The 27,982-nt window shown below is 47.7% G+C and overlaps 1 protein-coding gene across 3 annotated transcripts in view; it reads right to left on the minus strand.

The window, feature by feature from the left end:
• The window catches only part of CFAP61 (cilia and flagella associated protein 61), a 257,175-nt gene that overhangs the window by 150,046 nt on the left and 79,147 nt on the right, over window positions 1-27,982 (minus strand). For all 3 annotated transcript variants that reach the window (XM_074347804.1, XM_074347803.1, XM_074347805.1), the window contains exons 11-14: window positions 26,853-27,031; window positions 25,221-25,260; window positions 22,521-22,660; window positions 413-539 (exon numbers count right to left, since the gene is read on the minus strand). In XM_074347804.1, the coding sequence (XP_074203905.1) occupies window positions 413-539; window positions 22,521-22,660; window positions 25,221-25,260; window positions 26,853-27,031 (486 nt within the window). The remainder of the gene's footprint in view (window positions 1-412; window positions 540-22,520; window positions 22,661-25,220; window positions 25,261-26,852; window positions 27,032-27,982) is intronic.

Below are 27,982 nucleotides of genomic sequence, written 5' to 3' on the forward strand. Positions count from 1 at the left end.
GTCCTTGAGCTCAACAAAAGCACATCGGCCGACTCACCACCCAGAGGGGCTGAAGTGGGGTGCTGCTGGGGTGGGCACAGGCACCCACGGATTCACTAACTCGGCTCAGATTTGCCTGTTCCAACCACTGGGATCTACCTTATTTTGTGACACTTGCCTGGATCGAGTCCAAATTTTCCATCCCCGTGGTGAGGACTTGGGGTATGTGACCAGCCCCTGTGTGAGCAGCACAGCCCTACGTCCTTAAACCTCACTTTCCTTGTTCTTTTCTTCTTGCTTCCATCACCTCTGCTGCTCCCCACCCTGCAATTCTCCCATTGGGTCTGAGGAAACTTTGGGGTTGAACCTACGTGGTCATACTGGTCCCACAGCAAAAGGAAAAGGAGCTGGCCTGGTCACAGCAGGTACTTACAGGGTCCCTGTGAGCCTCGTTGTATTGCTTCAAATCCTCCAATATGCTTTTGTTCAGCATGAGGGTGCTGACAAGCTTTTCAACCCCGGGAGTATCCGAGACAGTGGCTAATCTTATAGTGATGGACCTGGATAATGAGAGACACATGTTCTTTTTCAGATTAAAGTACTTAAATATGTGCTCCCGCCGCCCAGAATGCAGACAGAACTGTAACGTATCACACTTACATAAAATAATATCCAATAAGATATTTTATATAACACTGGGGTTTGATTAATGACAACAGTAACTCTTCATTCTAGAAAATCTGGAAAACACATGCTTAAAAGAGGACAAAGAATAAGGCAAAATAAAAAAAGTCACTGATGCTACCATTAACCAGACAACATGAAGTGACACTTTAAACTCATTTAACATGGGGGGAGGATACAGCTCAAGTGGTAGAGCACAGGCTTAGCACACACAAGGCCCTGGGTTCCATCCCCAGTACCGCCTCTAAAAATAAGTAAATAAACTGAACTACCTCCCCAACCTAAATAAATAAATAAGTAAACTTTTAAAATTCATTTAATTTAAAATGGCACCATGCTTTATGTCATATTTACTTCGTACAGAAAGCTAAATTCTTTCCCAAATTTTTAAGTATGTTAAGAAATTAATAAATTACACTGAGGCCAGGCTGGCTTCATGAGTCTTAAAATTCTTGATAATATTATCTTTGATTTTGTGTTCTTGCGGGAAGTCGAGTAGAACAACAAAGCGTGTCCGAGGCTTGGAGCCTCGGCTCACATGTGGTACCCGCCTCCCACCATCACCCCATGACGGGTCTTCCCAGATCTGTTCCCTGTCCCGGCACCTCCCCATCTCCCCGTGGCTGCTGCCAGGGGTGACAACTGCGGTGAATCAGTGTGGGGACACCCATGCTCAGCTATCATGCTCTACCCACACTGGGGTCCTGGACCCTGGAGCCCTGGTCCTCCGAGGGGAGGTCAGTCTCTAATCAGAGCGAGGCGGTGGCCCTCCGCACCTGGGGCAGGCAGAGCCACGGTGTGTTCGGCTGGCAGCCAGCGTGGAGCTCTTGCCCACGCGGCACCCAGGTGTTCAGTATGTGCTGGTGCCTGTCTGCCATGGGTTGGAGTGAAGGGGAGACGACTTCTCCATCACGGCTGGGGTTCCACATCTGCATTTTCTGATGGGCCCTGCGTACTATGCAGCATTCATATAACGACTGCTCTCTAGCCATTAGGGTGCTATTACTAACTAGGACAGTGTCGCTCCGCCTGCTATTAGTAAAGTGAACTGCTCTAACCTACTTTGCCTTCAATTGTAGTGACTATCCGTACCTAAGTTTTTTTTTCATTTTTTTATTGAGTTATAGTCATTTTACAATGTTGTGTCAGATTCCAGTGTTGAGCACAATTTCTCAGTTATACATGAACATACATATATTGTCACTTTTTTTTCGCTGTGAGTTACCATAAGATCCTGTATATATTTCCCTGTGCTATACAGTATAATCCTGTTTATCTAGTCTACATTTTGAAATCCCAGTCTGTCCCTTCCCACCCCCCCTCCTTGGCAACTACAATTTTGTATTCTATGTCTATGAGTCTGTTTCTGTTTTGTATTTGTGTTTTGGTTTTTTTTTTAGATTCCACATATAAGCGATCTCATACAGTGTTTCTCTTTCTCTTTCTGGCTTACTTCACTCAGAATGACATTCTCCAGGAACATGCATGTTGCTGCAAATGGCATTATGTTGTCAGTTTTTATGGCTGAGTAGTATTCCATTGTATAAATATACCACCTCTTCTTTATCCAGTCAGCTGTTGATGGACATTTAGGCTGTTTCCATGTCTTGGCTATTGTAGATAGTGCTGCTATGAACATTGGGGTGCAGGTGTATTTTTGAAGTAGGGTTCCTTCTGGATATATGCCCAGGAGTGGGAATCCTGGGTCATATGGTAAGTCTATTCCTAGTCTTTTGAGGAATCTCCATACTGTTTTCCACAGTGGCTGCACCAAAATGCATCCCCACCAGCAGTGAAGGAGGGTTCCCTTTTCTCCACAGGCTCTCCAGCATTTGTCATTTGTGGATTTTTGAATGACGGCCATTCTGACTGGTGTGAGGTGATACCTCATTGTAGTTTTGATTTGCATTTCTCTGATAATTAGTGATATTGAGCATTTTTTCATGGGCCTATTGATCATTTGTATTTCTTCCTTGGAGAATTGCTTGTTTAGGTCTTTTGCCTATTTTTGGATTGGGTTGTTTGTTTTTTTCTTATTAAGTCATATGAGCTGCTTATATATTCTGGAGATCAAGCCTTTGTCCATTTCATCATTTGCAAAAATTTTCTCCCATTCTGTAGGTTGTCGTTTTGTTTTACTTATGGTTTCCTTTGCTGTGCAGAAGCTTGTAAGTTTAATTAGGTTCCATTTGTTTATTCTTGCTTTTATTTCTATTGCTTGGGTAGACTGCCCTAGGAGAACATTTTTGAGATGTATGTCAGATAATGTTTTGCCTTTATTTTCTTCTAGGAGGTTTATTGTATGTTGTCTTATGTTTAAGTCTTTGATCCATTTTGAGTTTATTTTTGTGTATGGTGTAAGGGACTGTTCTAGCTTCATTGATTTACATGGTGCTGTCCAGTTTTCCCAACACCATTTGCTGAAGAGACTGTCTTTATTCCATTGTATATTCTTGCCTCCTTTGTTGAAGATTAGTTGACCAGAAGTTTGTGGGTTCATTTCTGGGCTCTCTATTCTGTTCCATTGGTCCATATGTCTGTTTTTGTACCAATATCATGCTGTCTTGATTACTGTAGCTCTGCAGTATTGTCTGAAGTCTAGGAAAGTTCTTTATCTTCAGTAATGCTTTGGCAATTCTAGGTCTTTTGTGGTTCCATATAAATTTTATTATGATTTGTTCTAGTTCTGTGAAATATGTCCTGGGTAATTTGATAGGGATTGCATTCAATCTGTAGATTGCCTTGGGCAGTGTGACCATTTTAACAATATTGATTCTTCCACTCCAGGAGCATGGGATATCTTTCCATTTTTTTTTTAAGTCTTCTTTAATTTCCTTAATCAATGTTTTGTAGTTCTCCATGTATAAGTCTTTCACCTCCTTGGTTAGATTCATTCCTAGGTATTTTATTACTTTGGGTGCTGTTTGAAAGGGGATTGTTTCTTTACTTTCTTTTTCTGTTGATTCATCATTAGTGTAAAGAAATGCAACTGATTTTTGAACATTAACCTTGTAACCTGCTACCTTGCGGAATTCTTCGATTAGTGCTAGTAGTTTTTGTGTGGACCTTTTAGGGTTTTCTATATATAGTATCATGTCATCTGCATATAGTGACACTTTTACCTCTTCCTTTCCAATTTGGATCCCTTTTATTTCTCTCTCTTGCCTGATTGCTGTGGCTAGGACTCCCAAGTCTGTGTTGAATAGGAGTGGTGATAGTGGGCAGCCTTGTCTTGTCCCAGACTTTAGTGGGAAGCTTTTGAGTTTTTCACCATTGAGTACTATGCTGGCTGTAGGTTTGTCATATATAGCTTTCATTATGTTGAGATATGTTCCCTCTATACCCACTTTGGTGAGAGTTTTTATCCTAAATGAGTGTTGAATTTTATCAAATGCTTTTTCTGCATCTATTGAGATGATCATGTGGTTTTTGTCCTTTCTCTTGTTGATGTGATGTATTACACTGATTGACTTGCGTATGTTGAACCACCCTTGTGTCCCTAGGATGAACCCCACTTGGTCATGATGTATAGTCTTTTTTATGTGCTATTGGATTCTATTTGCTAATATTTTGGTGAGGATTTTTGCATCTATGTTCATCAGTGATATTGGTCTGTCATTCTCTTTTTTGGTGGTGTCTTTGCCTCGTTTTGGTATCAGGGTGATGGTGGCTTCATAGAATGAGTTTGGGAGTATTCCCTCCTTTTCATTCTTCTGGAAGAGTTTGGGAAGGACTGGTATGAGTTCTTCTTTGTATGTTTGGTAGAATTCCCCGGTGAAGCCATCCAGTCATGGACTTTTATTTGTAGGGAGGTTTTTTATTGCTAATTCATTTTCATTTCTAGTGATTGGTTTGTTCAAGTGCTCAGTTTCTTCTTGATTGTCTTGGTGGACTGGATGTTTCCAGAAATTTGTCCACCTCCTCTACATTATCCGTTTTGGTTCCATATAGTTTTTCATAATATTCTCATATGATAGTCTGTATTTCTATGTTATTTGTTGTAATTTTTCCATTTTCCTTTCTTATTTTGCTTATTTGTGCTGTCTCTTTTTTCTTCTTTGTGAGTATGGCCAGAGGTTTGTTGATTTACTCTTTCAAAAAACCAGCTTTTGGTTTGATTGATTTTTTCCTTTGGTATTTTTAATCTCTATTTTATTTATTTCCTCCCTGATCTTTATTATTTCCTTCCTTCTGCTGCCTTTTGGGGGTTTTTGCTCTTCTTTTTCTAATTCTTTTAGCTGGTGGGTTAGATTGTTTATTTGAGATTGTTCTTCTTTTTTGAGCAAGGCCTGTTTCTCTATAAACTTCCCTTTTAGCACTGCCTTTGTTGTGTCCCATAAATTTTGTGTGGTTGTGTTTTCATTTTCATTTGTCTCAAGGTATTTTTTAATTTCAACTTTGATTTCATCATTGACCCATTATTTTTTTAATAACATATTGTTTAATCTCCATGCTTTCCTTTTTTTCCTCCTTTGTTTCTCTGTTGTTGATTTCTAGTTTCATGACATTGCGGTCAGTAAAAACGCTTGAGATAATTTCTATTTTCTTAAAATTGTTGATGATTCTTTTGTGCCCAAGTACTTGATCAATCCTAGAAAATGTTCCATGTGCCCCTGAAAAGAATGTATATCCTATTTGGGGGGGGGGGGTGTAATGCTCTGAAAATATCCACCAAATCTAACTTTTCTATTGTACTATTTAATTTCTTGGTTGCCTTATTTATTTTCTGTCTGGAAGATCTGTCTAGTGATGTTAATGTGGTGTTAAAAATCTCGGACAATGATTGTATTCCCATCAATTTCTCCCTTTATCTCTGTTAGTAATTGTTTTATGTACTTAGGTGCTCCTGTATTGGGTGCATATATATTAACGAGTGTAATATCCTCATCTTGTATTACTCCTTTAATCATTATAAAATATCCTTCTTTATCTTTCTTATGGCCTTTGTTTTAAAGTCTATTTTGTCTGAAATCAGTACTGTGACACTTGCTTTTTTGGCTTTTCCATTTGCATGGAATATACTTTTCCATCCTTTCACTCTCAATCTATATGTGTCCTTCTCCCTAAAGTGGGTCTCCTGTATGCAGCATATTGAAGGTTCTTGCTTTATTATCCAGTCTGCCAGTCTACGTCTTTGGAGCATTTAGTCCATTAACTTTTACAGTAATTAATGACAGATGTGTGTTTATTGCCATTTTGAACTTATTTTTGCAGTTGATTTGGTCTTTCCTCTTTGTTCCTTTCATCTTCCTTTTGTGGTTTGGTAATTTTCCTTTGTATTATCTTGGATTTTATTTAGTTTTTGTGATTCACTTGTAAGTTTTTGGCTTGTGGTTACCCTTTTTTGTAAGTCTATTAACCCATTACTATAACTGTTTGTATTAAACAGATAGTAATATAATCTCAAACCTACCCCACAGAGAACAAAAAAAAATTTTTTAAAGAAAAAACTCTATATTTCCTTGCTTCCCTCTCCCACTTTTAGTGATTTAGATGTCTCCTTTTACAATTTTGTGTTTATTCTGTTTGTAATTCATGGCAGTTATCACCTTTCTAGTCATGAGTTTCTCATTTTTGTAGCATCCTGCTTCTTTTCTATTTAGAGTAGACCTGTCAATATTTCTTTTAGCATGGGTTTAGTGTTGCTAAACTCTTAGTTTTTGCTTGTCTGTGAAGTTCTTTATCTTTCCTTCTATTCTGAAGGATAGCCTTGCTGGGTAGAGTATCCTAGGCTGCATCTTTTTTTCATTCGGGACTTTGAATATATCTTGCCACTCCCTTCTGGCCTGTAGTGTTTGTGTAGAGAAATCAGCTGAGAAGCCTTATGGGGGTTCTCTTGTAACTCACTCTTTGTTTTCCTCTTGCTGCCTTTAGGATCATTTCTTTATCTTTGACTTTGGCCATCTTGATTATGCTATGTCTTGGTGTGGGTCTGTTTGGGCTCTTCCTGTTTGGGACCCTCTGAGCCTCCTGTACTTGGATATCTGATTCCTTCTTTAGGTTTGGGAAGTTTTCAGTCATGATTTCTTCAAATACCTTTTCAGTCCCCTTTGTTCCTTCTTCCCCTTCTGGAACCCCTATTATTCTTAGATTGGCATGCTTTATATTATCCCATAGGTCTCTTATATTGTTTTCATTGTTTTTTATTTGTTTTTCTCTTAGCTGTTCTGATTGGATGCTTCCTGTTGTCCTGTTTCTAGGTCACTTATTTCGTTCCTCTGCATTATCTAGCCTGCTTTGTACAGCCTTTAGGTCAGTTCTCATCTCAGCAAATGAGTTTACTAATTCTACTTGGTTCTTCTTTATAGCTTCAATTTCATTTTTGACATATTTTATATCTCTAAACACTCTCTTTTTTAGTTCCTTTAGTACTTTGATCACTCCTTTTTTGAAATCTTGATCTAGTAGGCCATCAATGCCTACTTCATTGATTGTGCTTTCAGAGGATTTCTCTTGCTCTTTTAATTGGGAGTGGTTCCTTTGCTTCTTCATATTGCTCATACCTCTCTGGTACTGTGGTTTATGGAATTTCTGTTATTTATTGTGGTCCTTAAGGAGTTTATTTATTTGTCTATCTAAAGCCTATGCAGGAATAAAACTTTAAAAAAAAGAGAGAATTTTTAAATAATGGAGGAAAAAAGGTTGTAAAACAGTGTAGAATCAATAATAGAAGAGCACGTTGAAGCAGAATAGCAATTCAGATGAGACGTCTTTTAAAAACTTTTTTTAAAAAAGAAAAAATCAGAAAACAGTATTTGAAACCTATGTATAATCAATAACAGGAGATTGAAACCAAGAGAATTAAAAATGAAATGAGGTGGGTTTTTAAAAATAATAATAAAAATATTTTAAAAGAAAAAATTTTAAAGGGATTAAAACTGTAGACATATACAATTGTTTAAAAAGTAAAAATTAAAAAGGTCATAGAAAATAGAACAGATATAAAAAAGATTTAAAAAAAAAAAAGGATGTGTTCTCATGGAGACTATGTACTCCTAATGATTTTATCGAGAGGTCTTTCTGTCTTTGCCCTGTTTTGCAAACTCAGCTTGCTGTTTTCAGAGGCCTTCCATTGGCTCCCTCATCAGTGCTGCTCCCAGTGTCTGTCGGCAAGCAGATCGCACCCCCTCCCAGCACTGGGTCAGGTGCAGATCTCCTTCATGGTGGGTGGGCAGGTCACTACCCCTCCCAATGCCGCAGTCAGATGCTGCGCTCAGGCGAGGTAGGTGGGTGGATCGTGCCCCCTCACCACACTGCGGTCAGGTGCTGTGCTCCTACCAGGAAGGCAGGTGGCTGCCTACCCTCTCTTGGCACTGGTCTCTCCACTGCTCTGTGCAGCTGCCCGCTCCGCCTCGGGTTGGTGCTCCGTAGGCGGGCTCAGGGAAGATCACGGAACCACTCCGCCCCTGCTCCGTGCCAAAACCCAGCTCCTTGTTTGCTTGGCAGCACGAGTTCTCTGAGGGGCCAGGGCAGAAAGATCCTATCTGCCTCTAGCTGTAAACAAGTCTCAGTCCTGCTTAGGAGGTTGCGGAGATGTGGATTCAGGTCCGGCCCCGCCCCCACCCAGGCTCTGTGCACAGGAGGAGATGGCAGCTGTGGCTGCGCCCCGCCTCTCTTCTCACGAGAAGTGCCAGTAATGGCGCCACGGGTCTGAGGAGACAAAGGCTACGGCACCCCTCCCCTCAGGGCACACCAGCCGTGTTGCTTTGCTTTTTTTTTTCCCCTGTAGTTTATGGGGGACCCAGGTTGTTCTGCTCCGTGTCCCCTCCCAGCCATGGCGCACAGCCCCCTGCAGTCCCCCGGGGCCACCTCAGTGCAGCCACCCCAGTCCTCCGCCTGGCTTGGGCGGCCTGGCCCGGCCCCCAGCTGCCGGCTTGCATCTCGGGCTGGGTGTCGCAGGGACCCTCTGTGCCCGTCTAACTTGGTTCTGTCAGTCAAGGGGTGCTCGGGGCAGATCTGAGCCCCGGGGGCTGCCCCTCCGTCCCACTGGCCTCTCCGTTGGAGAGGGGAGACCCAGCGAATGAGCGCCAGTCCTCCTTTGCCGCTCCCTCCCCGCAGGACCTGTCCCGCACTGTTTTGCTTTTCCTTCTTTCTTTTTTCCTTTTCTCCTACCAGTTTTTGGCATCTCTGTCTTTCGAAGAGGGTGACGTTCTGTCGGAGTTCTGCAGGTGCTCTGGTTGGCTGAGTGGGTCCGCAGATGTGAGTTTTGGTGTATCTGTGGGAGAGGGTGAGCTACGTGTGTCCTTCCACTCCGCCATCTTGGCCTCTCCCATGCCTAAGTTTTAATTCCTGCTTCCATTCTATGGCCCAAGTGGCATATTTGCAAAGAAGAATCTATGTCTAGAATTAACTGATACAAAGGTTATCAATTACTATCACCTTAATCACGGAAATGTCATGAGCAAGTTTTAAGTGAGAGATAAGAACTTGGTGCCGACATAGCCACCTTATGCCAAAATTGAGTTCAGGTGAATGAAAGATACAAATGTAAAAAAACAAGATCACAAAAGTCTTAGAGAGATCCCCAAGGGAATTAAGACCGTGTGTTCACACGAAATCTGTTCATGAATGTTCACAGCACGCTACTCATAATCGCCCCAAAGGCAGAAAGAGCCCAAATGTTCATTGACTTCTGAATGGATGCACCGAACGTAGCCTGTCTCTGCACTGGAATGTCATTCAGCACAAAAGGGAAGGAAGTGCTGACAGGCTGCAACGTGGACGAACCTTGAGAAGTGAAAGAAGGCACACGCCCGGGGGCCACAGACTAAATCCATTTCTACGGAATGTCCAGAACAGGCGAGTGCGCAGGGACAGACAGCGGAGGAGCTGCTGCCGGGGGCCAGAGCGGGAGGGGACAGGAGTCACTGCTTCACAGGCACAGGGCACCCTTTGGGGTCACGGAAATGCTGGAGAACCAGATAGAAGTGATGACTGCACACAAGTGCGAATGCACTGAAACCACTGCATTGCACACTTTGGGTGAACTGCATGGTGTTAATCATACCTCAATAAAACTGCTACAAAATATACACGTATATACTAACACCAAAGAAAGCGGAAAGGAAGAAAAGGGGGGGGGATGGTGATGAATAGCCAAAAAATAATAACAATAAGCTGGTGCCGCAAATAACTATGAGGTAAGTTAGACCTGAAGGCAAAAAGCATTGGGAGGAAAAAAGGTCTTCATTTAATTACAAAGGCAGAAGCTCACCGGGAAGATACAGCAACATCAAATATGCAGGGATCTAACAATATAGTCTCATATTAAATTTAAAACCTGACAGTAAATCGACTATACTTCAATTTTTAAAAAAAATTTAAAAATTGGCAGAACTAGAGCTAGAACATGACAAATTTCACCATCATTTGCTGGAGTTTGATACACTTGGCTCAGAAACTGGTATCAGGCGAAAGATTTAAAGCACTGTTGAAGGTCTGCATAAACGTGACCTAAAGGGTCTTGCTTCTCCCAAATGAAAAAACCTGCCCATCCACCAGACCTCCCAATCGCATGGCCCCGAAGCCCCCCACCAGCTGCCCGAGTCAGCGGCCATGCCCTCCTCCCAGGGGCTCAGGCCCAAACCGTTGCCTTCGTCTTGGCTCTCTTCCCCGCCCCTTCCCTTCCCAGCGGCACGCCAGTCCCCTCAAAATGCACCACCTCGGATGCTGGCCTGGCCACCAGCATCTCTTGCCTGGGCTGTCGCTGCAGCATCGTGGTGGGGCTCCTCGCCTCCACCTCCGCCCCGACAATCCATCCGGCGCACACAGCAGGAAGAACAGTGCTTCCAAAACGACCCCAAGTCAGATCATGTGACACTTCCACTCAAATCCCAGGGCAGGCAGGGGTTTTCACCTTTTTTATGCCAAGGACCCCTCTCAGAATGATGTTTTTAAATGCATGAAATTAAATGCGTAGGATTACAGTACATGAGCCTCACTGAGTAACGCGATTCAGCAGTGATCTAACAATTTGCATAATTTTGCTGCAGAGATACGCAAGGGTCGTGAGTAGTATCTGCAGAGATCTGCAAATCCCACGACACGGAAGGGTTGGAAAACACCCGCTGTTTCCACCTAAGAGACAGTTACAGGCATGGCTGATCCTGCTGTGGTTTGCTGCCTACCTTTATAATGGAAGGAAATGCCACATCGTAGTTAGGACGTAATAAAAATAAAGACGCAGTTCTCTCCTGAACTCTACCGGCAGACAGATGCTGAGGACCCAGGCGAAGATTCCCGTCGGGAAAGGCTGGGCGCCCCGGCCTGCTCTCTCTCTGGGATCTGGCCCCTGACTCATGTCCAGACGGCGGACTTCGCTTCCCCTGCTCCGCGCACAGGCCCCCTGCTGCTCCTCAGACCTTCCAGACGCCTTCCGCCTTCCTCACCACAGATGCACAGCCTTGTCCGTTCACCTCAAGTGTCCGCTCAAACTGCACCCTTGCAGTGAGGCCCCCGAACCTGACACCCACCCCTATTTAAACTTCGGAAACCTGACCCCCCCCATCTCCATCCGTGTTCTATTTTTCTCCATAGGACTTCCTTCCACCTTTTTGTCATCGTTTGTCCCCCGTCACTAAAGTAAAGCGTCACGAGGGTAAGAATTTGGGTCTGTTTGCTCACTGCTGCCTCCCCGTGGCCAGAACAACGCCTGGCACACAGTACGTGCTCAGTGCGTCTGCAGAATGAGCGGATGATGCGGCTTGTGGGGGATGGCCAGAGGTTCCCCGATGCTTCTGTGCGTGACCGACGATGCCAGTGAGTTACTAAAAGTGCTGCGGGAGCCGGGAGGCTGTGAGCACCTAGCCTTCCCTGCGTGTCTCTCCGGTGCTAGTCTTTACTCTCTGAGACGCAGACGTCCTCTCCCTGGCCGGCCTGGAGGCTCAGACCACGTCGTGGTCCACTCTGACAGGCCCGGGCTTTTCCTCGCTCACAGGAGCGCTCAGTAAATGTCCAGTGGGATGTGGGGCCATTTTATTGCCAAGTATCACAAAAACACAAATACTATTTCACTAGTTTGCCCTTGAAAATCTACAGGCGATTAGGGGACACAACCACTCTGTGTTACATCGTGAGGCTCTCGCCTCTGCTACTTACATTCGCCAAAGAAGAGCGCGGCACAGTTTTCATATGTTCCCAGACTCGCAGGAGGAGGAACGGGCAGCAGCAATGTGTCTGCGCCTTGTCCCAGAGCCCCGCTGTCCAGCATGGAGCCAGGAGCCACGCGGGGCTGCGCAGCACCGGCGACGCAGCATGTCAGCACTGAGACGCGCTGTGCGTGCAGATCCCCCCTGCGTCCTGCAGGCCGGCTACCGGACTGAGTGTAAACCATCTCACTGATACTTTTTTATACTGATTATATGTCGAGACAATGTTTTGACCACAAGGGGTTAACATTAATATTACAATTAGTTTCAGCCACTTCTTTTTGAGGTTTACATCCCGTGGCTATGAGAACACTTCACACGCGCTCTGCAGCGCCCTCCAGTTCTATTGGAAACGGCTGCTCTCTGTTGCCTCATGTTTGCCTTCAAGAGCGACTTTTCTATTGTTTTTGCTCAGCTTGAAAAGCAGAATGTAGGTTTACTCCACAGGTGACATCTTCACTGGGGCTCTGAGGCAAGTGCCCGGTGTGGATACGGCTGCCTGCACAGAAAGCTCCCTGGAAAACAAAGTGCCCTCAAAGCAAAGCTGTAAGGATGCTGAGTGTTTTATTTCAACATGTGTGATCCTTAATTAAAATGAAATAAAATAAAATAATTCGACAGTCACTGGTATTTCAGTTTCAACCAAAAAGTAAAACAAAACAGTAAGCACAAAATAAGATTTCTATTTCCTTCTATTCAGGGAAGCTGATTAAAAGCATCAGAAAGACTGACATCCCTAAGACACCCTCGGTGACGAGGACGCGGGCCTGGAACAGGTACAACAGCGACGTGCTAGAGAAAGACGACAGCCAAGCAGGAGCGAGTCGCCCACAGAAAAGCACGTAAAACGAAAACACTGGGGGGCAGCGACCGTTTACAAGCCAACTGCCTAAGGGCATTTTTATTTACCGAGCAAAGGTGGTGGTACGTAGCGGTCAATATTTATTCACAGAAAATAATTTCTAGCACAGTAAACGTTAGTTGGGTGAATAAGGTTGAAACACAGTCCCCCTCCCCCAAATGAAAAATGGCAAGTTTCAGAAAACATAGTTTGGAGGGGCGGGAAGATGGGAGGAGAGGCCAGTTCATCCAAACGTGTCCTCCACGCATGAATGAACAAGAAAAAGGGAAAGTCGGTGATAGTAGAGACAGGGACAGAAAAGGAAGGGGACGCCTTACACCACGTTCCAGCCTCGTGTGACCCGCGGCAGCGTCCCAGAGCTCCCTGGGTGAAATAGTGCTAACAAGCCTTTCGTTTGTACACGTTCAGAATGCAAGCTAACGTCAACACCAGGATGTGCCCTCCTCTCCAGGCCCAGCAGCCGTCAGTGAAAAGCGAGGGCGCCTCGCCTGGAGCTGGTGACAGAAGAGGTGGACGTCGCTGACAAGCGCATGAACGATCTGTCCCCGGGCTCACCCGCGCAGCCGGAAGGCAGGTGACAGACACAAATGTGATTTCCCAAGGGGAGAGGAACGAGCCTGGGCGGAGGAGCAGGACATGAGGTCATGAAATTTAAAGTGACCAAACTTCAGAGCAAGAACAATCCATCCCAAAAGTCAGGACAAGTGATGCAGAAAATGGAAGAACACAAGGTATTTAAGAGTCAGGCGTGAAAAGGAGGGGCAGGGGGCCGTGCCTGGCTGTGCCCCCGTGGCGCCCCACTCCACGCCCGCCTCCGGCATTGCTCACCCACGGGGGCCTCGTCACTTACACACGATAGACACTCTCTTCCCTCTCCTTACGTCCTTCTCCTCTGCCTGGAATGCAGGCCCCACCAGGGCGAGGCGTTGGGTCTGTCCGGGTCACTTCTGCTGGCCCAGGGGCCGGCACAGACTACACGGTCAATACCACGCATCAGGTGACGGAGGGAAGCGGGCGGGGGCCTGTGGGGGAGGGAGCCACCTCCAGCCACCACCCCCTCCCAGGGGTCACAGGTGTCACCAGCCCGCAGCACCCACTGTGCCCCCGTGAGGGACGCTGACCCCAGGCTGGCGCTCACGTGGGGGAAGCAGGGCGGACAAGGAAAGAGACCAGGACCCCGAAGACTCGGACCCCAAAGCGCTGCCCGCTTCCAACCCTCCCAGCTGTGTGAGCCAATAGACACACGCCCTGTGGCTGAAGCCACTTCGAGCTGGGTTTTCTTCTCGTCCAGCTGAAACCCTTCCCACTGATCACCTAAGTTCCGAGCTTTAAAAAGATGGTTTTGGCAGAACACAGGGTGTGAGCGGGGTGTTTATGACAAGAGAAGAATTTGATGTAGCACCCGGCACAGGGAACAGTCAGTACTTTGTAACTTTATCTGGAGTATAATCTATAAAAATAGCGAATCGCTATGTTGTACACCTGAGACTAGCATGATGGCGTAAGTCAGCTACACTTGATTGAAAAAAAGAATTAGAGATAAGAGAAATTAAAGCGTTACTTGGAATAAGTAGCTAAAAATCCATACGACTGTCATTGCTCAAATATTCTTATAAAATCCAGCCCAGGGGTCTATTTATGCAGCACAGAGGGGACTTAATACCTCAACAGAACCCCCAAATTACCAGATAACAAAGGGCTTAAAGTCACCGTGGCTTATGTGGTTACAGAAAATCTGTATTTGGAGCAGAGAGAAAATCACAGTTCTTTTCTACCCAGTGATTTACTCATAAAAAGGCTTCTCAAGCTTTAAGTCAAGTGGGGACAACCCAGACTCCCAGACAGACAGACTCAGAAGGCGGTGGCGGGGCTCTTACCTGCATTTCGGCCACACTGACCAACGGACGGCACTGGGAGTGGAGCCGGGCAGCTGCGGAATACAGAGCTCTGGGGGGCAGGGGGTGTAAAATGGGATTGGTAGACGCACTACCATATATAACACAGATAGACAACCGGGTCCTACTGTGCAGCCCAGGGAGCTGCATTCAACACCCTGCAATAGCCTGCAGCGCACAAAGAAGGTGAAGTGAGTATGTGTATGTACGCGCATGGCTGAAGCGTGTGCTGCACACCAGAAACTGACACAGCGTTGTAAACTGACTACACTTAAACTAAAGACTAAAAAAAAGGAGGGAAAAAGGAAAAGAAAAGGAAAGAAAAAGGAAATACAGAACTCTCCCTGAGTAAGGACGAGGATGGGTCCCCTGGGGCAGGGGACAAATGCCAGGTCCGTGATGGCCTTGTGGGGCTACCAGCCACCCCGATGGTCTTCCCCGACATCAGGGCCAAACCCTTGCAAGGCCTTCCCGACTAAAGGCCGAATGTGGGCCCCACAAGACAGGAGAGCGAGTCCCAGAGCCTCACCGCAAAGGACCTCGGGTGCCCCCGGCTGTCCGTGTGGGGGACTGATAATGACAACATCTGGGGACTTTCTGAAAACACGGTGGGGAGACGCGGGCAGATGTGGAAGCCCCGGGAAGGCAGCACCCCCCACCTCGGGCAAAACCGATGCCACCCCAGGGGATGGCTGGTCTCCAAGGTGGCTCCAGACTCACATTTCTGAGCTTCATTTTGTGAGACAGGAACTCCCTCCAAAGCCATCGCTTGACACAAATCACTTAAAAAAAATACAGGAACCTCTGGGAAGGAAGGGTGTGGGTTCATCCTTCCCCCACGTTTTTGTAGGAACATCTCCGGGTCAGCGGGCCCCGACCCTCTCCCCCTGCCTGCAGGGGCCCCGGGCCCGAGGCTTTAAAGGAGCAGAGGGAAGACGGCGGGTCTGGAGACCACGGTCCCTTCTCGGCCGCACAGTCCTCCAGGCAAAACTACCACTCCCAGCATTTTAAAAGCTCTCTGAGTTTCGAACAGAGCGTAAGGGAAAGGCGAGACATCGACGTGGTCTGAAGAGACGCCAGTGCGTGCAGAGGGGCCTGCTCCGGACTCCTGGGCTGTGATTCTAGAATCTCAAAATTGCATGGTGAGTTTATCAGAATTCACTTGCTATCAACGTTCCCGTATAAAGGAGAGACATCTCACGCTGCTGGAATGATTCTGTGTCAAGATGATCCAATAAACTTGCAAAACAGGAAAAAAAAAAAAAAAGAATTTAAAGTAAGGAATTAGAGATCTAAGCTTTCTCTGGAAAACAGCAGCCCACGGCCACGTGCACAAGAGAGACGTCCCAGACGTGGGTTTTGAGGGCCGTCTTCCCTCACGACCAGGCACAGATGCCGAGGGGACACGGGGCGGGAACAAGAGTGACAGCGCAGAGGAGCTACGGGACTGGATGTGCCGGCAACCGGGTGGCCAGTGGTGGCTGGGTTGGTGACGAAACTCAGAGGAACAAAGGACGGTTCCTGACAAGGGCTCAGATGGGAACACGGACAAAGACCGTGGTTTTCCAAAGGCAGGGAAGCTACTTCAGCTTGTGGATCTTCGGTTTTTCAGAAAAGAACCCAGGTGTACGTGATCTGCTCCAACTTTATACGTACGTGATTTTTAAAAAAAGAAAGAAAAAAGGAAACTGATGCTGCAGGTGGTTCCAGATGAAAAACCAGGGCCCTGCTGCCACCAGGGCTAACTGCCAGGCAAGTGTTGAAAGTCTCATCGTTTTAAAAATTTAAATTTAATTTTTATTAAAAGCCACACATGTTCATAGTGAAAAAGAGAGAGTGTGCAGGAAAGGGTATGACTGTGATGTAGGTAATTAAGCCGCTGAGAACGAGGCCACTCCACAGCCAGACCCGTGGCCCACTCCCCATCCCCGGCCCCCTGCTCAGGAGGACCCGAGTCATAAGGAAATGCCATTGATACACACTACTGAAGAAAGCAGCGAGCGCAAAGATTTGAATAAAGACTCTGCTTGAGTCACGATAAAAATGTAAAATCTCAGTAATACAAAATTAACCACACCTTCTATTATGGAAGTAACGCATGCCCAGGATTTTCTTTTTTAAAAAAAATCAAACAGAAATGAACAACCCACTGTTACAAAGGGGCGGAAGATCTGAACAGACGCCTCACCAAAGTCGATACACAGATGGCAAAGAGCAGATGAAAACATGTTCCAAGCCATACGTCATCACGGAACTGCAGATTCAAACGCGGTGCCCCTCCGCGCCCATCAGGATGGTGAAAACTCGATGCACTGACAAGTGCCCGGGAGGATGCAAAGAAAAGGGAGATTCTCAGTCATCACTGGGGAGCTGCAAAATGGTACAGGGTTCTGGAAGAGAGTTTGGCTCTCCCTTACAGAACTAAATATTAAAACTGAGTTCCTTGGTGCACAGCCAAATGGGTTGAAAACTTAACGTCCACGTAGAAACCTGCACACAGAGGTTGACAGCAGACTTACTCATAATTGCCAAAACCTGGGGGCCACCGAGCTGTCCTTCAGTAGCAGAACGGATAAATAAACCCTGGTACAACCAGACAGTGGAATATTATTCCGTGCTAAAAAGAAACAAGCTGTCAAGTAATGAGAAGACGCGGAGGAACTTTAAAATGCTGCTTCCTCAGTGAAAGAAGCCAACCTGCAAAGGCCACGTACTGTATGGTTTCAGCTGTAAGACATTCTAGAAAAGGCAAAACTACGTAGACAGGAGAAAGGTCAGTGGTCAAGGGGGAGGGTGGCAGAGCACGTGCTCAGCAGCGCGAAGCCCTGGGTTCAATCCCCAGTGCTGCCGTCAAAATGAATAAATGAATGGATGAACCTAATTACCTCCACCCACCAAAAAAAGCAAAACAACAAAAAGCAGCAGTCGGCTGCCAGAGCTTGTGGGGAAGGAGAGAGGTTTGAGTGTGGCGCGCAGAGGATTCTGAGAAACTGCCCTGTGTGACTCTGTCACGCTGGGCACGCCGTACACATTTGTCCAAACCCGCAGAACGCACAGGAGGAGAAGGAACTCTAACGTGAGCGCGGAAACGGCGGCTCACGTTGAGTCACTGCGGGTCCGTCGAAGGGAACAGCCGTGCAGCTCGGGGGTGGGGGGCGGGGGAAGGCGGGTGTCAAAACCCTCCGCACTTTCTGCTCAATTTTGCTGTGAATCTAAGACTGCTCTAAAAAATAAAGTTTGTTCATGAAAAAAAAAAATCAAACAGAACCAACAGACATAAAACAAAAAGTAAGTCTCCACCTATACCACAGCCTCCCGGCCCTGCTCCCCAAAGGCACGTGAGGTTGGTAACGTTGTGTGTGCCTTTCTACAGCATCTGCACATGTGCGAGACAAACACGGGATGTGACGGTCCCACAGTTTCCCTTTCCCCGTGTCATCTCAATGACTGAATCAGCTGAGCTTTTGCTGGGTGCACACCTGGCCTTCCAGGGGCTTGTCCCCCAGCCTCCCCTGCAGCGAGGCAGGGCCATCCAACCGACTCCCTGAGCCCAGACGATGGACAGGAATGACATGGCTTCTGCAAGGGGAAAGTCATCCCCTCCATTTCTCTTTGCACCCACCCCCTGTGGGCTGAAATGTGGCTCGGGTGCTCTGAGCCAGCTCACAGCACAAGGAGGAAAGGAGGCCATGTGGACGGCGGGCTAATCCTTTCTGCGCCCTGGGCCCCTCTGATGCTGGGGTCTGGTGATGCTGGGGTCCCCTCCTCAGACTGACGCTTTTCGACGTGTCAAATAAAAGACAACAAATTATGTTGAAATATAGTTACTGAAACATTTTAAAAAATGTGTGTTTTGGTAACATCTGTGCCTCCTCATTAACGCCATCAGGTAAAAAGTCCTGGTTGAGAATAATTTAAGGACATTTCAAAGTCGGACGAGCATCTGGATCTCGGGACACTTGCAACAACCGTCAGGTGACATGAAAAGCCGCGGATTGCCCCTGGCCACCGCCACAGCTCTGCCGGCACTTCTGAGGCCGCTGCCTCTGTTCACGGAGGACGGACACACTGAATTTCGATCAGAGGTTAGTAACATAAGGTGTAGTGTTTCTTCCCAGCCAGATTCACAGACCCCCAACTCCCCGTGCAGACGGCAGGTGAGACCCTTGCTCTATGCGATGGGGGAGCAATGAGGGAAGGAGCCTGGGTCCCTGAACAACTTCGGGGGGGAAGCTGTGACTCTCCTTAGACCTCCTGCGCCTGTCTGGACCCCCTTGTGGCAGAGACTGAACTTCCACGCTGGCTCAGGGTCTCTGCATTACAAAGCTTTATGCTGAAAACACAGTAGAGATATGACCAGTGAGCAACGTGTGAGGCAATTAGGCCGCCTCAGTTCCAGTTCCAGCTCTGCTACTTCCTGCTGTGTGCACTTGGACTAGCTACTTAACCTCTCTGAGTCTCAGTTTCCTTACCTGTAAATGGGGTTAATAACCATGGTACCTAGCTAATAAAGTCACTGTGCGTAACGACACACGGAAAGTGATCAAGACTCACAGACACAGAAAACAAACTTACGGTCACCAAAGGGGAAAGGCGGGGAGGGGTAAGTTGGGAGTTTGGGATTAGCAGATACAAACTACAGTGCACAGAACAAACAAACAGCAAGGTCCTACTGTGCAGCACAGGGAACTAGATTCACTAACTTGTGATAACCTCTAATGAAAAATAATATACATACAAAGTGTGTAACTGGGTCACTGTGCCGCACGCCAGAAACTAACACAGCACTGTGCATCAACTATACTTCACATAAAAAATTTTCAAAATGAATTTTAAAAAGTGATTAAGAAAGTGCTCGGAACACTAGAAACCTCCCCTAAACGGGGGGTGTCGTTACTGTCAAGTCTGACCCCTTGTGCTTCTCACCGTGCTAGACGCCATTCCGCACAGGACACGCAGATCTGCTTTGATTTTTCCGAAATCTGTGTAATAATGTGCTGAACGAATATGCCAGCATTCATTTAAGCGTCCCCCAACTACAAAGTGATCATTCAGAACGTCCCTCAGAGTCCACTTGAGAGGCTGGCCTGTCAGTTACACAGCGAGCTTCCTGAAACCCCTCCGCTCACCCCTCGTTGTGAGCTTTGCTGCCCCTGTGCTGAGGCCTCGTCTGCACACACTGAAGTGCACCCGTTTGAAGTGCAGTGCGGCGAGCTCTGTCATGTTTTGTAAGAAAGAGACGGGACGTATCAGACAGCTTGGAGAAGTGAAATCACAGGAAATAGAAGGCACTGACATTCCTCCCACACACTGTGCGCTTTCTGTTGATCGAGGGGGTCCCGTCCTGAGACAGTGCTGTGGGAAGCAGCTCAGCCGCCCGCTTCTCCAGCAATGTCCCCAGATGTGTGTCTGGCGGGGCACCCCTCCCCGGCCCAGCCCCTGTGCTTTGGGGCCAGACCTGAGTGATGCCAGTCAGGAGCCTCTGGGCCAGTGCCAGGTTCGAGGGACGCACGGGACCCATCTGAGCCAATGAGATGCAATGAGACTTGTGCTGGGGCCTCTGAAAAGAAGCCCACCCACCACTCTTTTCCTGTTGGACTTAAGTGACGAAGGATCTGGCGCCACCTCGCCCATTCTGCAACCGCTGTGTCTGAGAAGAGGTCAGCTGGGCAGAGACAGGTCCCACCGGGCTAGTGAGTCCATGTGAGACCAGCATTGCCCTCGGAGTCCTCCCTTTGCTGAGTAGTAATAAACCCATGTGACTTGAGCCAATTTGACGGGTTTCGACCGCTTGCCATATTCAAGGCTGGTGTAGGAACATTCCAAGATTTAGGCGACGTGAGGAAGGAAATTAAAAATCACCCAGGAAGCTCGCCCTACCACCCTGCGGCCGCCATGGGCCACCTCTGGTGTCACACACCTGTGGGGAGTGGCAGAGCAGGACAGGGCAGAGGGGGCAGGTGGGCTGCAAGCAAGGGGGTCACAACAAATGCCCAGCGGACACTTCGGGGGTCCTGCCCTGGGAAGACCCTTCAGGGGTGCCCCTCGGAAGCAGAGATGCTGGCCCTGTGTGCTGTTATTCCTCCCCTCCCCCACACCGACTGGTCACCAGATGCAGGCTGCCCTGGGAGGGCGGACCTCGTGGGAGGGTGGACCTCGGGGAAAGCCCCTCCCTTCAGTCAAGGGCAGGGTCTTGAGGGGACCCAGCTTCGAGCTGTGGGCTCCACACAACCCGCAGTTGGGAAATGCATTCTTCAGTCCTGGATGAAGGGCCTGGACATCACAGCATCCGCCATCTGCACGGCTCCTTTTAGTTTATTTTATCCACGTGTTCTTCCTCCTTTAGAAATTCTGGTCATATTTAAATGCTCTTTTATAGACGGATAGATTTTTGACCCTAACATTACATTCTGAGCATTTTCCAATCATTAGATGTTCTTTAAATATAAACTAATGATACTTCAATTAAAAAATATATGTAGAACAAAAAAAGATTCTTTAAATGAATTGTAAACATAGATGCCTTCATACAGGTACCGCAAAGTATTTAAATACTCTCTTACTACTGGACGTTCAGAGTATTTCCAGTGTTCCTTAATCCTCGTACGTAAATTTTTGTTTGCATCTCTGCAGCAAGTGTCCAGGAGTGGAATTAAAGAGTTAAAGGATATAAACTAGTTTAGCATTCTGGGCAAACTGCCCTTTGGGATTTTATGTCAATTTACATTCTGACAAGAGCTACATTTTTCTCATTAGAATTGGGTATTTCCGTGTTCTAATTCTTGCCAATTGACCAAAAATGGTATCGTATTCTTGCTTTGGTTTCTTTTCCCTAATGAATGATAACTTTGAAGATTTTTTTAATATCCATTGGGTTTTTTTGCTTGTTTGTTTTTCGCTTGGTGTTAATATCCTTTGATTTTGTGTGTGTGTGTTTATTCTTCTGGCAAACAGTCTGGCCATTTTGAAGGGCTAATTTTTCTATTTGGTATCAAACAGTCTTGTTGATTTATGAAAGCTCTTTATATATTAAATATACCAAACTTGTGTCTGCTGTATTTGTTTAAAAATATTCTTCCATTAGTCAATTGCATTTTAATTAAATTAGAATGGTTCTGAGGAATGGCTCATAGAGTTTTAAAAAATCTTAACTTTTTAATTCCATGTTCTAAAAAGGCTTTCCCCATCCTGAGACATAGTAAAGATCGATCTTCACTCACACTCCTTGTCTGAAACCCAACATCTTCCTCAGGAAAGCTCCCTCTGACTGGGCTGAATCTTCCGGTGAAGCCCACCCACAGCACCACGTGCCCCTTGCTGGGACCCCCCGTTGCTGCTGCAGGCTTCCATTTCTGAGTGTTTATGAGCTTTGAAAGGCCGGGGACACGTCTGTGTGTTGTTTACTGTTGCGTTCTCAGAACCTGGCATGGAACCTATCACTGCAGATACAGTGTCTAATTTTTAACATTTTCAATATTCGCTTCTAACTCCCTCGTCACCCAGGAGCCTATTTTACTGAAGGATACGAAGAACATTTCTGTCTTCACTTTGTCCCACCACTTACAGAACAGTCCTGCCTCTGCCCACGAATGTTGTCACCCACGTCCATCCGTCCGGACCTGTGCGCACGCACACGCACACACTCAGTCCCGACTCTGCTGGGGTCTGCGGTGAGCCTCGTTCCCACGTTACCTGGTCCCACCCGTGGAAACACAGCAACAGACACTGCTCTGATTACTGTGGAGTCAGATTTTGCTTTGTTATCTGACTGGACAAGTAACCTGTCACCATGACTCTTTCCCTAAATGTACTGGTCCCAATCACCTGATCAAGCCCTCCGCCCCTAAGACAGTTTTTTAAATAAATAATTAAACCGAGATGGTCGGGAGCTCCTGTTGCATTCCCTTTTTTTAACTTCATGGACTGTGTTTGGGCAAACGTGCGCCCACTTACTTGAGCAATCCGGCCCGGTGGAAGATGTAGAGGTCCTGCTCCAGGGTGCAGGTGCTGAAGGGGACCGCCTTCACGAAGTTCTGGATGAGGACAAACTCGGGGGTGAGGTGCGGCAGGGAGATGACACAGAAGTTCTTGTCCTGAGTGATGGGAGACCAGAAACCATCCATCACTAAACAAACTCCTGCTCCAAACACAGAAGAAAACAGGCGTACTGTGTAAAGGAGAGAGTATTCAAGCGACAGAGTCCTATAATTTGGAAAGTAATCATAAAATTCAGGGGGACGGCAGGAGTGTGGGGAAAATACCTGCGTGTCTGACTGAAACCTGGACAGACGACAGCTGTGAACAGCCAGCCCCTCTGGCACAGCTCTTCGGTGGAAGCAGATTTTTAAACTAAGCAGACTTTAAACGTTTGCTTGTAAACGCACCGCGTCCAGGAGAGCGCAGCAGCACAGTGTGCAAGGCCTTGGGTTCGCTGAGTGACGCTGCCCCAGCTGTGGCCCCCTCCTCGGCGGGACGAGAGGGCAGTGCTCCAGGCCTTTTCCGCTCTGAAACCCTGCGCTTGCCCATGGAAGGACGTCTGCGTGTTTTTTCACGACCACGTGGGTGAAGAGATCTAAGAGCCTGTCTAACCTGGGCAGTGGATTTGGTTAGCAGACCCAGGAGGACCTGCGTGTCCTGACCCCCTAAGTCTGCACTGCCCGACGGGGTGGCCAGGAGCCACGTCTGGCCACCGAGCACCTGCAGCATGGCTAGTGCGACCGGGGAACCAAATTCTTTATTTCACTCCATTTTAATTTTGTAAATTTAAAAACAAACACTCAGTGCAGTGACTGGAAAAGGTTTATGTGTGTTTGGAACAACTTGGGTCTATGAATCTGCTCATTCAGTGGCAAATTTTACAACGTCTAAACGCAGATCAAGAATTCCTGACCTGTAGTTCTTGTCCTGAGGTGTTCCGTAAGTGTAAAATGCACACTGGATTTTAAAAGCTCAGAAAAGGGAAGTAAAATATCTCAATAATGTTTCATGTTGACTGCAGGCTGAAATGATTAAACCTTTTGGACCTATTGCAGGAAATAAAATATATTACTAAAACTGACTTCACCTGTGTCTTTTTACTTTTTTTTTAAATCGTAGCTGCTGGAACACCTGGAATTTGTTGTCTACGGGACAGTGCTATGCTCCGCACGTCCCCCCCTGCCCCGCTGCCAGGTGCCTGCAGGAGCAGCCTGCTCTTCCCAGAGCTAATTTGTCCCTGTGGAATCTCACCTCCTCCTGAACCCTGTGAAGGCATTGCCCGTGCTCATCCAAAACGCTGGGGACACGTGCGCGACCCAAGGGAGTGAAGCATTGTTTGACCTCATCTTCCTTCTTTCTAGCAAAGTAACACAGCTCCTTCTGGGAGCCTTCGAGTCAAGTTGCTGAAATACTCAAGCTGAAAATAAAAGGACAGGGTGCCAAGTCCCGCGGAGCTTCCTCCGGGAGGAGGAGTCTGTAATGAGTTGCTTCGACTCGGACAGGAAGGATTAAGGGTGAAGTAATGAAGCATTTGGTTCCTGTCTCCCTGTATCCTGAAACAACAGAGAACTAAAAAGGAAACATGTCTCTTACCCCTCTAAAGCCAGCACTAGTTTTGCAAGTTTGAAGAGCTGCTTTTACGGGGACTTTAAAGTAGGAATGAATTAAACTTGGTGAATGTTTATGGGGGCCTCTCCGAGGGAAGCTGGCTTTGCAAACCCCCCCGTGGGTCACCTACAGAGCTTTACAAGCTTCGAGATGCCTTAAAATTAATTTAAAAAAATAACAATGGAAAGCATTATTGCAAGGCTTCATTATCTTAACAAAATGAGGAAATGTGATCTAGGCTCACATAGCTTTCAGGCAACAGAGTCAAACCATACTTGGTTTTTGCCTCAGTTGAAACAGCATCAAGGAAAAAGAAATAGGTATTTTGCCTGCAATTAGCCAAGAAGCGCAGTGTTGACCTGACCTCGCTGACAGGCCGGCCACAGAGGGAGTCATGAGAAAACTCCATTCTGTTCTCCACTGTCTTGTTCCCCTACTTTCTTGTCTCCAATAAAGTGATGAGAGGTTGGCCGGAATCTCTATCCCTTGACAACCACGAAACAAATGAGGAGGAGGCCGCCACACCGTGAGATGGACAGTCCTGTTTGCACTTGGACGCGTGCCTGGGGCCGTTCACCGCCCCTCGGGTGGTGGGTGGAGCCCCCCGCCCCACGCGCCCTGTCAGACCCGGCGCCCGGCACGGCCAGCGGGGAGACCAGCCACAAGTTCCCACCTTCCTGCCTCAGAAAGGCAGTCTGGTGACGTCCAAATTCTGTGAGCCGGCGCCAGCTAGAAAGCACCACCGCGGCCGGATCCACCTGCCCCCAGCTTTCTGTTAATGCTTTGATTCCAAGACAACACTGGTAAAGCAACCTCTGAAGGAAGCTACGCGCTGAAAGAAAGCTATTAAAATAGCACGACGGAAGAGCTATGAGAAGTGACAGTATCTTCCACATCTAAGAGTTCATGACATGTCATTCAGCCTTTTTTTCAGAACAGAGATGCGGTTCAAACCTCAACATTCACAGCATACGAAACGTTTGGACGGTGAATATGGCGTTTTACTTTTCTATGACTTTTCTAGCTTATAAAACCAATTATATTACTCAAAAGTCAGCGTGTACTTACAGGAAAAAGACCGAAAACAAAATTCATAAAGTCCAGGGACCTGTAAACAAGACAATAAGAACGGTCACTGTCCTGCGAGCAGAGGCAGCCTCAGAGCACGTGTAACGGGCCGGCGGCTCTCCCGCCGCGGCGGGGATCAGCCGGCCGCCGTCAGAGTCTGCGTCCAGCGGAACGTGAGCCGGTCGCAGAAGGCACTAGCTTCACGCGTCAGCAATGAGGTATTTTTTCTAAAACCGAAGGTGCTATTACAGCAATTAGTAATCCCTAAACCTCCGAAAAGCAGGAGAGTCATTCGGTGGACGTGATCCTTCCTTTCCTTTCCGGAAGAACTGGGGAGAGATAGGGGCACATTATAAGCCGCTCTGAGCTTTTTCTTTTATCTGTAAAGGACTTTTGAGCAGCTGCAGACGCATAGCCACAGATGAACCAGAATGGGTCGTCGAATTTTTGTTTGAAAATAAGAAAGCTCGGGAAAATAAACATACGCAACAAAGCTGTAAGGGTTCATGGGCTTTTTAGGTATCTACGGTGTCGTTAGAATAAAAAGATTTCCCTTCTCAGCCTTTCCGTTGAATTTCAATTCAGAAGAAACTGGGAACTCAAGAGGGAAGAAGGGCAGGTGAAGCGTGGTTCTAAGGCAGGCGAGGAGCCCGGGGATGTGATTTCTCCACTAAAACGGGAGCGTCCAGCAGTGCTCTGAGTCATCTAACAGACACTCCAGAACCTCTGGTCTATCAAAACGGGCCGCTCCTTTCCTCGTCACCACTGTTCTGTGGACAGGATGGCAGGGTAAAGGGCACCCCAAAGGGGCTGTGGCCTCCATGCTTCGAGGGCAGGCGTCCACGCCCAGATGACAGGGGGCAGTGAGCACTGAACGTGGGGTGTTCACCCCCTCTCAGATGACCTCCGGGGGAACGCCAGCCCCGATTCCATGGGGAGCAGGAGACAGGGGGCTAAGCCTTCATGGTGGCCTGGCCCGGCCCAGCCACCAGCTCAGGGGTGAGCACACAGCCCATCTTGTCCCAAGAAGGCTTTGGCTGGACAGCTGGGCCCAAGTCAGACGCCTTCCTGTCCAGATCAGGTGCAGGGCCCGAGCCCAGTGTCTGCTCTCTTGGCCCGGGCAGAGACACCCCTCTGAGGGCAGGCCGGCAGCAGGTAACTAGGAGGGTAACTAGGAGGGCAACTGGTGGCTAAGAGAGAGACACCTGGTCCGCGACAGGGTTCTCCAAGTCCTGACCCACGCCGCAGCGAACACCAGCCCTACCGCTGGAGTTCCCTTTGTTACGACGAGAGACAATCATGCCACTTTTCCAAAGCCAGATTCAGCTGGAGTTTCCACTACTTGCAACTAAAAGACTCCAGACAAGCAGCACCCTAAGCCCAAAGTCCCCTCCAAAGGCAAGCTCAGGAGAACAGGGCGAATAGGGGATGGCCTTCCAGATCTGGGCAGCCCAGTCCTGTGGGCCTGACCCAGACTTCGTGGACTGCAATCCCTGGGAGTGGGGTCCAGGAATCTGTGGTTTTAAAAAAACTCCCCAGATATGGGAGGGGGGCAGGCTTGGGACCACCAGCTCTGCGAGAGTCACGCCACAGGCGGTCTCACGCGGCAGGCACGCCGGGGCCAGTACTCGCCTCGCTTCGTACTTCTCGTCGATACAGAAGAGCTGGATACAGAAGGCAGCCGAGGCTCCCCTGTAGGTGGGGCGGAAGGAGCCGGTCTCCTCGGGCAGAGACACGGATGCTGAGCTCGTGGTGCTGACCGAGTAGCCCACGTCATCTGTGCTGTGCTCCTGGCTGAGCTCTCCTGTGTCCTAGAGCAAGGAAAGAGCAGGAACCTGTTCACTTTGCACAGCTTACGGGCCAGCGGCTGCCGTGTCTCCACGACGCACTTCCCGGGACAGGTGGCACCGCCTCACCTGAAACACCAAACTGAGCTGCCGCGGTCCCAAGGGCGCGTTCTTCATGAGACAATCAACGTTTGTAAGGACTGAAACGAGTTCTCACGCAAAGGTCAGAAAATAAACGGTTTCAGTTGGCCTTTGATACGGGACCAGTATGTTAACTGCAGCACTGGGTGGGGGTTCGAGCCTGGTACTAACACACAATTATTAATTCCATAAGCGAAATCTCTCCGTCCCCAAAAGGGGTTTCCTTGTGACGTTGTGCTACAAGCATCTTTGGATCTGAGGACTGTTCAGGCGGTTTGCTGGTGAGGCGGAGCCCCGGGGAGGGCCCCCTGCCCGTAGTCACGCGGAAAGTCAGAGCTGAGTCCTTCCAGTCCCATTTAGGGCCATCTAAGGAGGTGAGAATACAGCTCAGCGAGAGGGGAATGACTCACTCCGAGGTCCCTCTCCGAGTTCTCTGAAATCAAAGTAATGCATGCAGACAGTCAAAATGACGATATGAGCACTACAGGGGCCCCTCGTCCCCTACTGGCCAGCTCTTCCAACTCCTCCATTTCTGTAGGCGTCTACCTCTGTGTGTCTGAATCTGTTCTTATGCTGCGATGTCTTAATTCCTTAGTTTTGAAACCCCCTCCTGGACACTAACGTGGTGGGCGGATGGGACGCTCTTCCACGCCCCTGCCCAGTATCCTGTCCCCCGGCCGTCCCTGTAATTACAGCGCAATTCAGGTCCAAATCAGTAACTATTTACATTATTACAAATACGCAGGTGTCACCGTAGGGGAGTGAGCTACGACCACGTTCTCGTTTGTGGACTCGGTTCTGGCACGCTTGCTTCCCTGATTTTTTTCCCCGTGC

Source organism: Camelus bactrianus, chromosome 19 (assembly GCF_048773025.1).
Source record: "Camelus bactrianus isolate YW-2024 breed Bactrian camel chromosome 19, ASM4877302v1, whole genome shotgun sequence".
Taxonomy (NCBI): Eukaryota; Metazoa; Chordata; class Mammalia; order Artiodactyla; family Camelidae; genus Camelus; species Camelus bactrianus.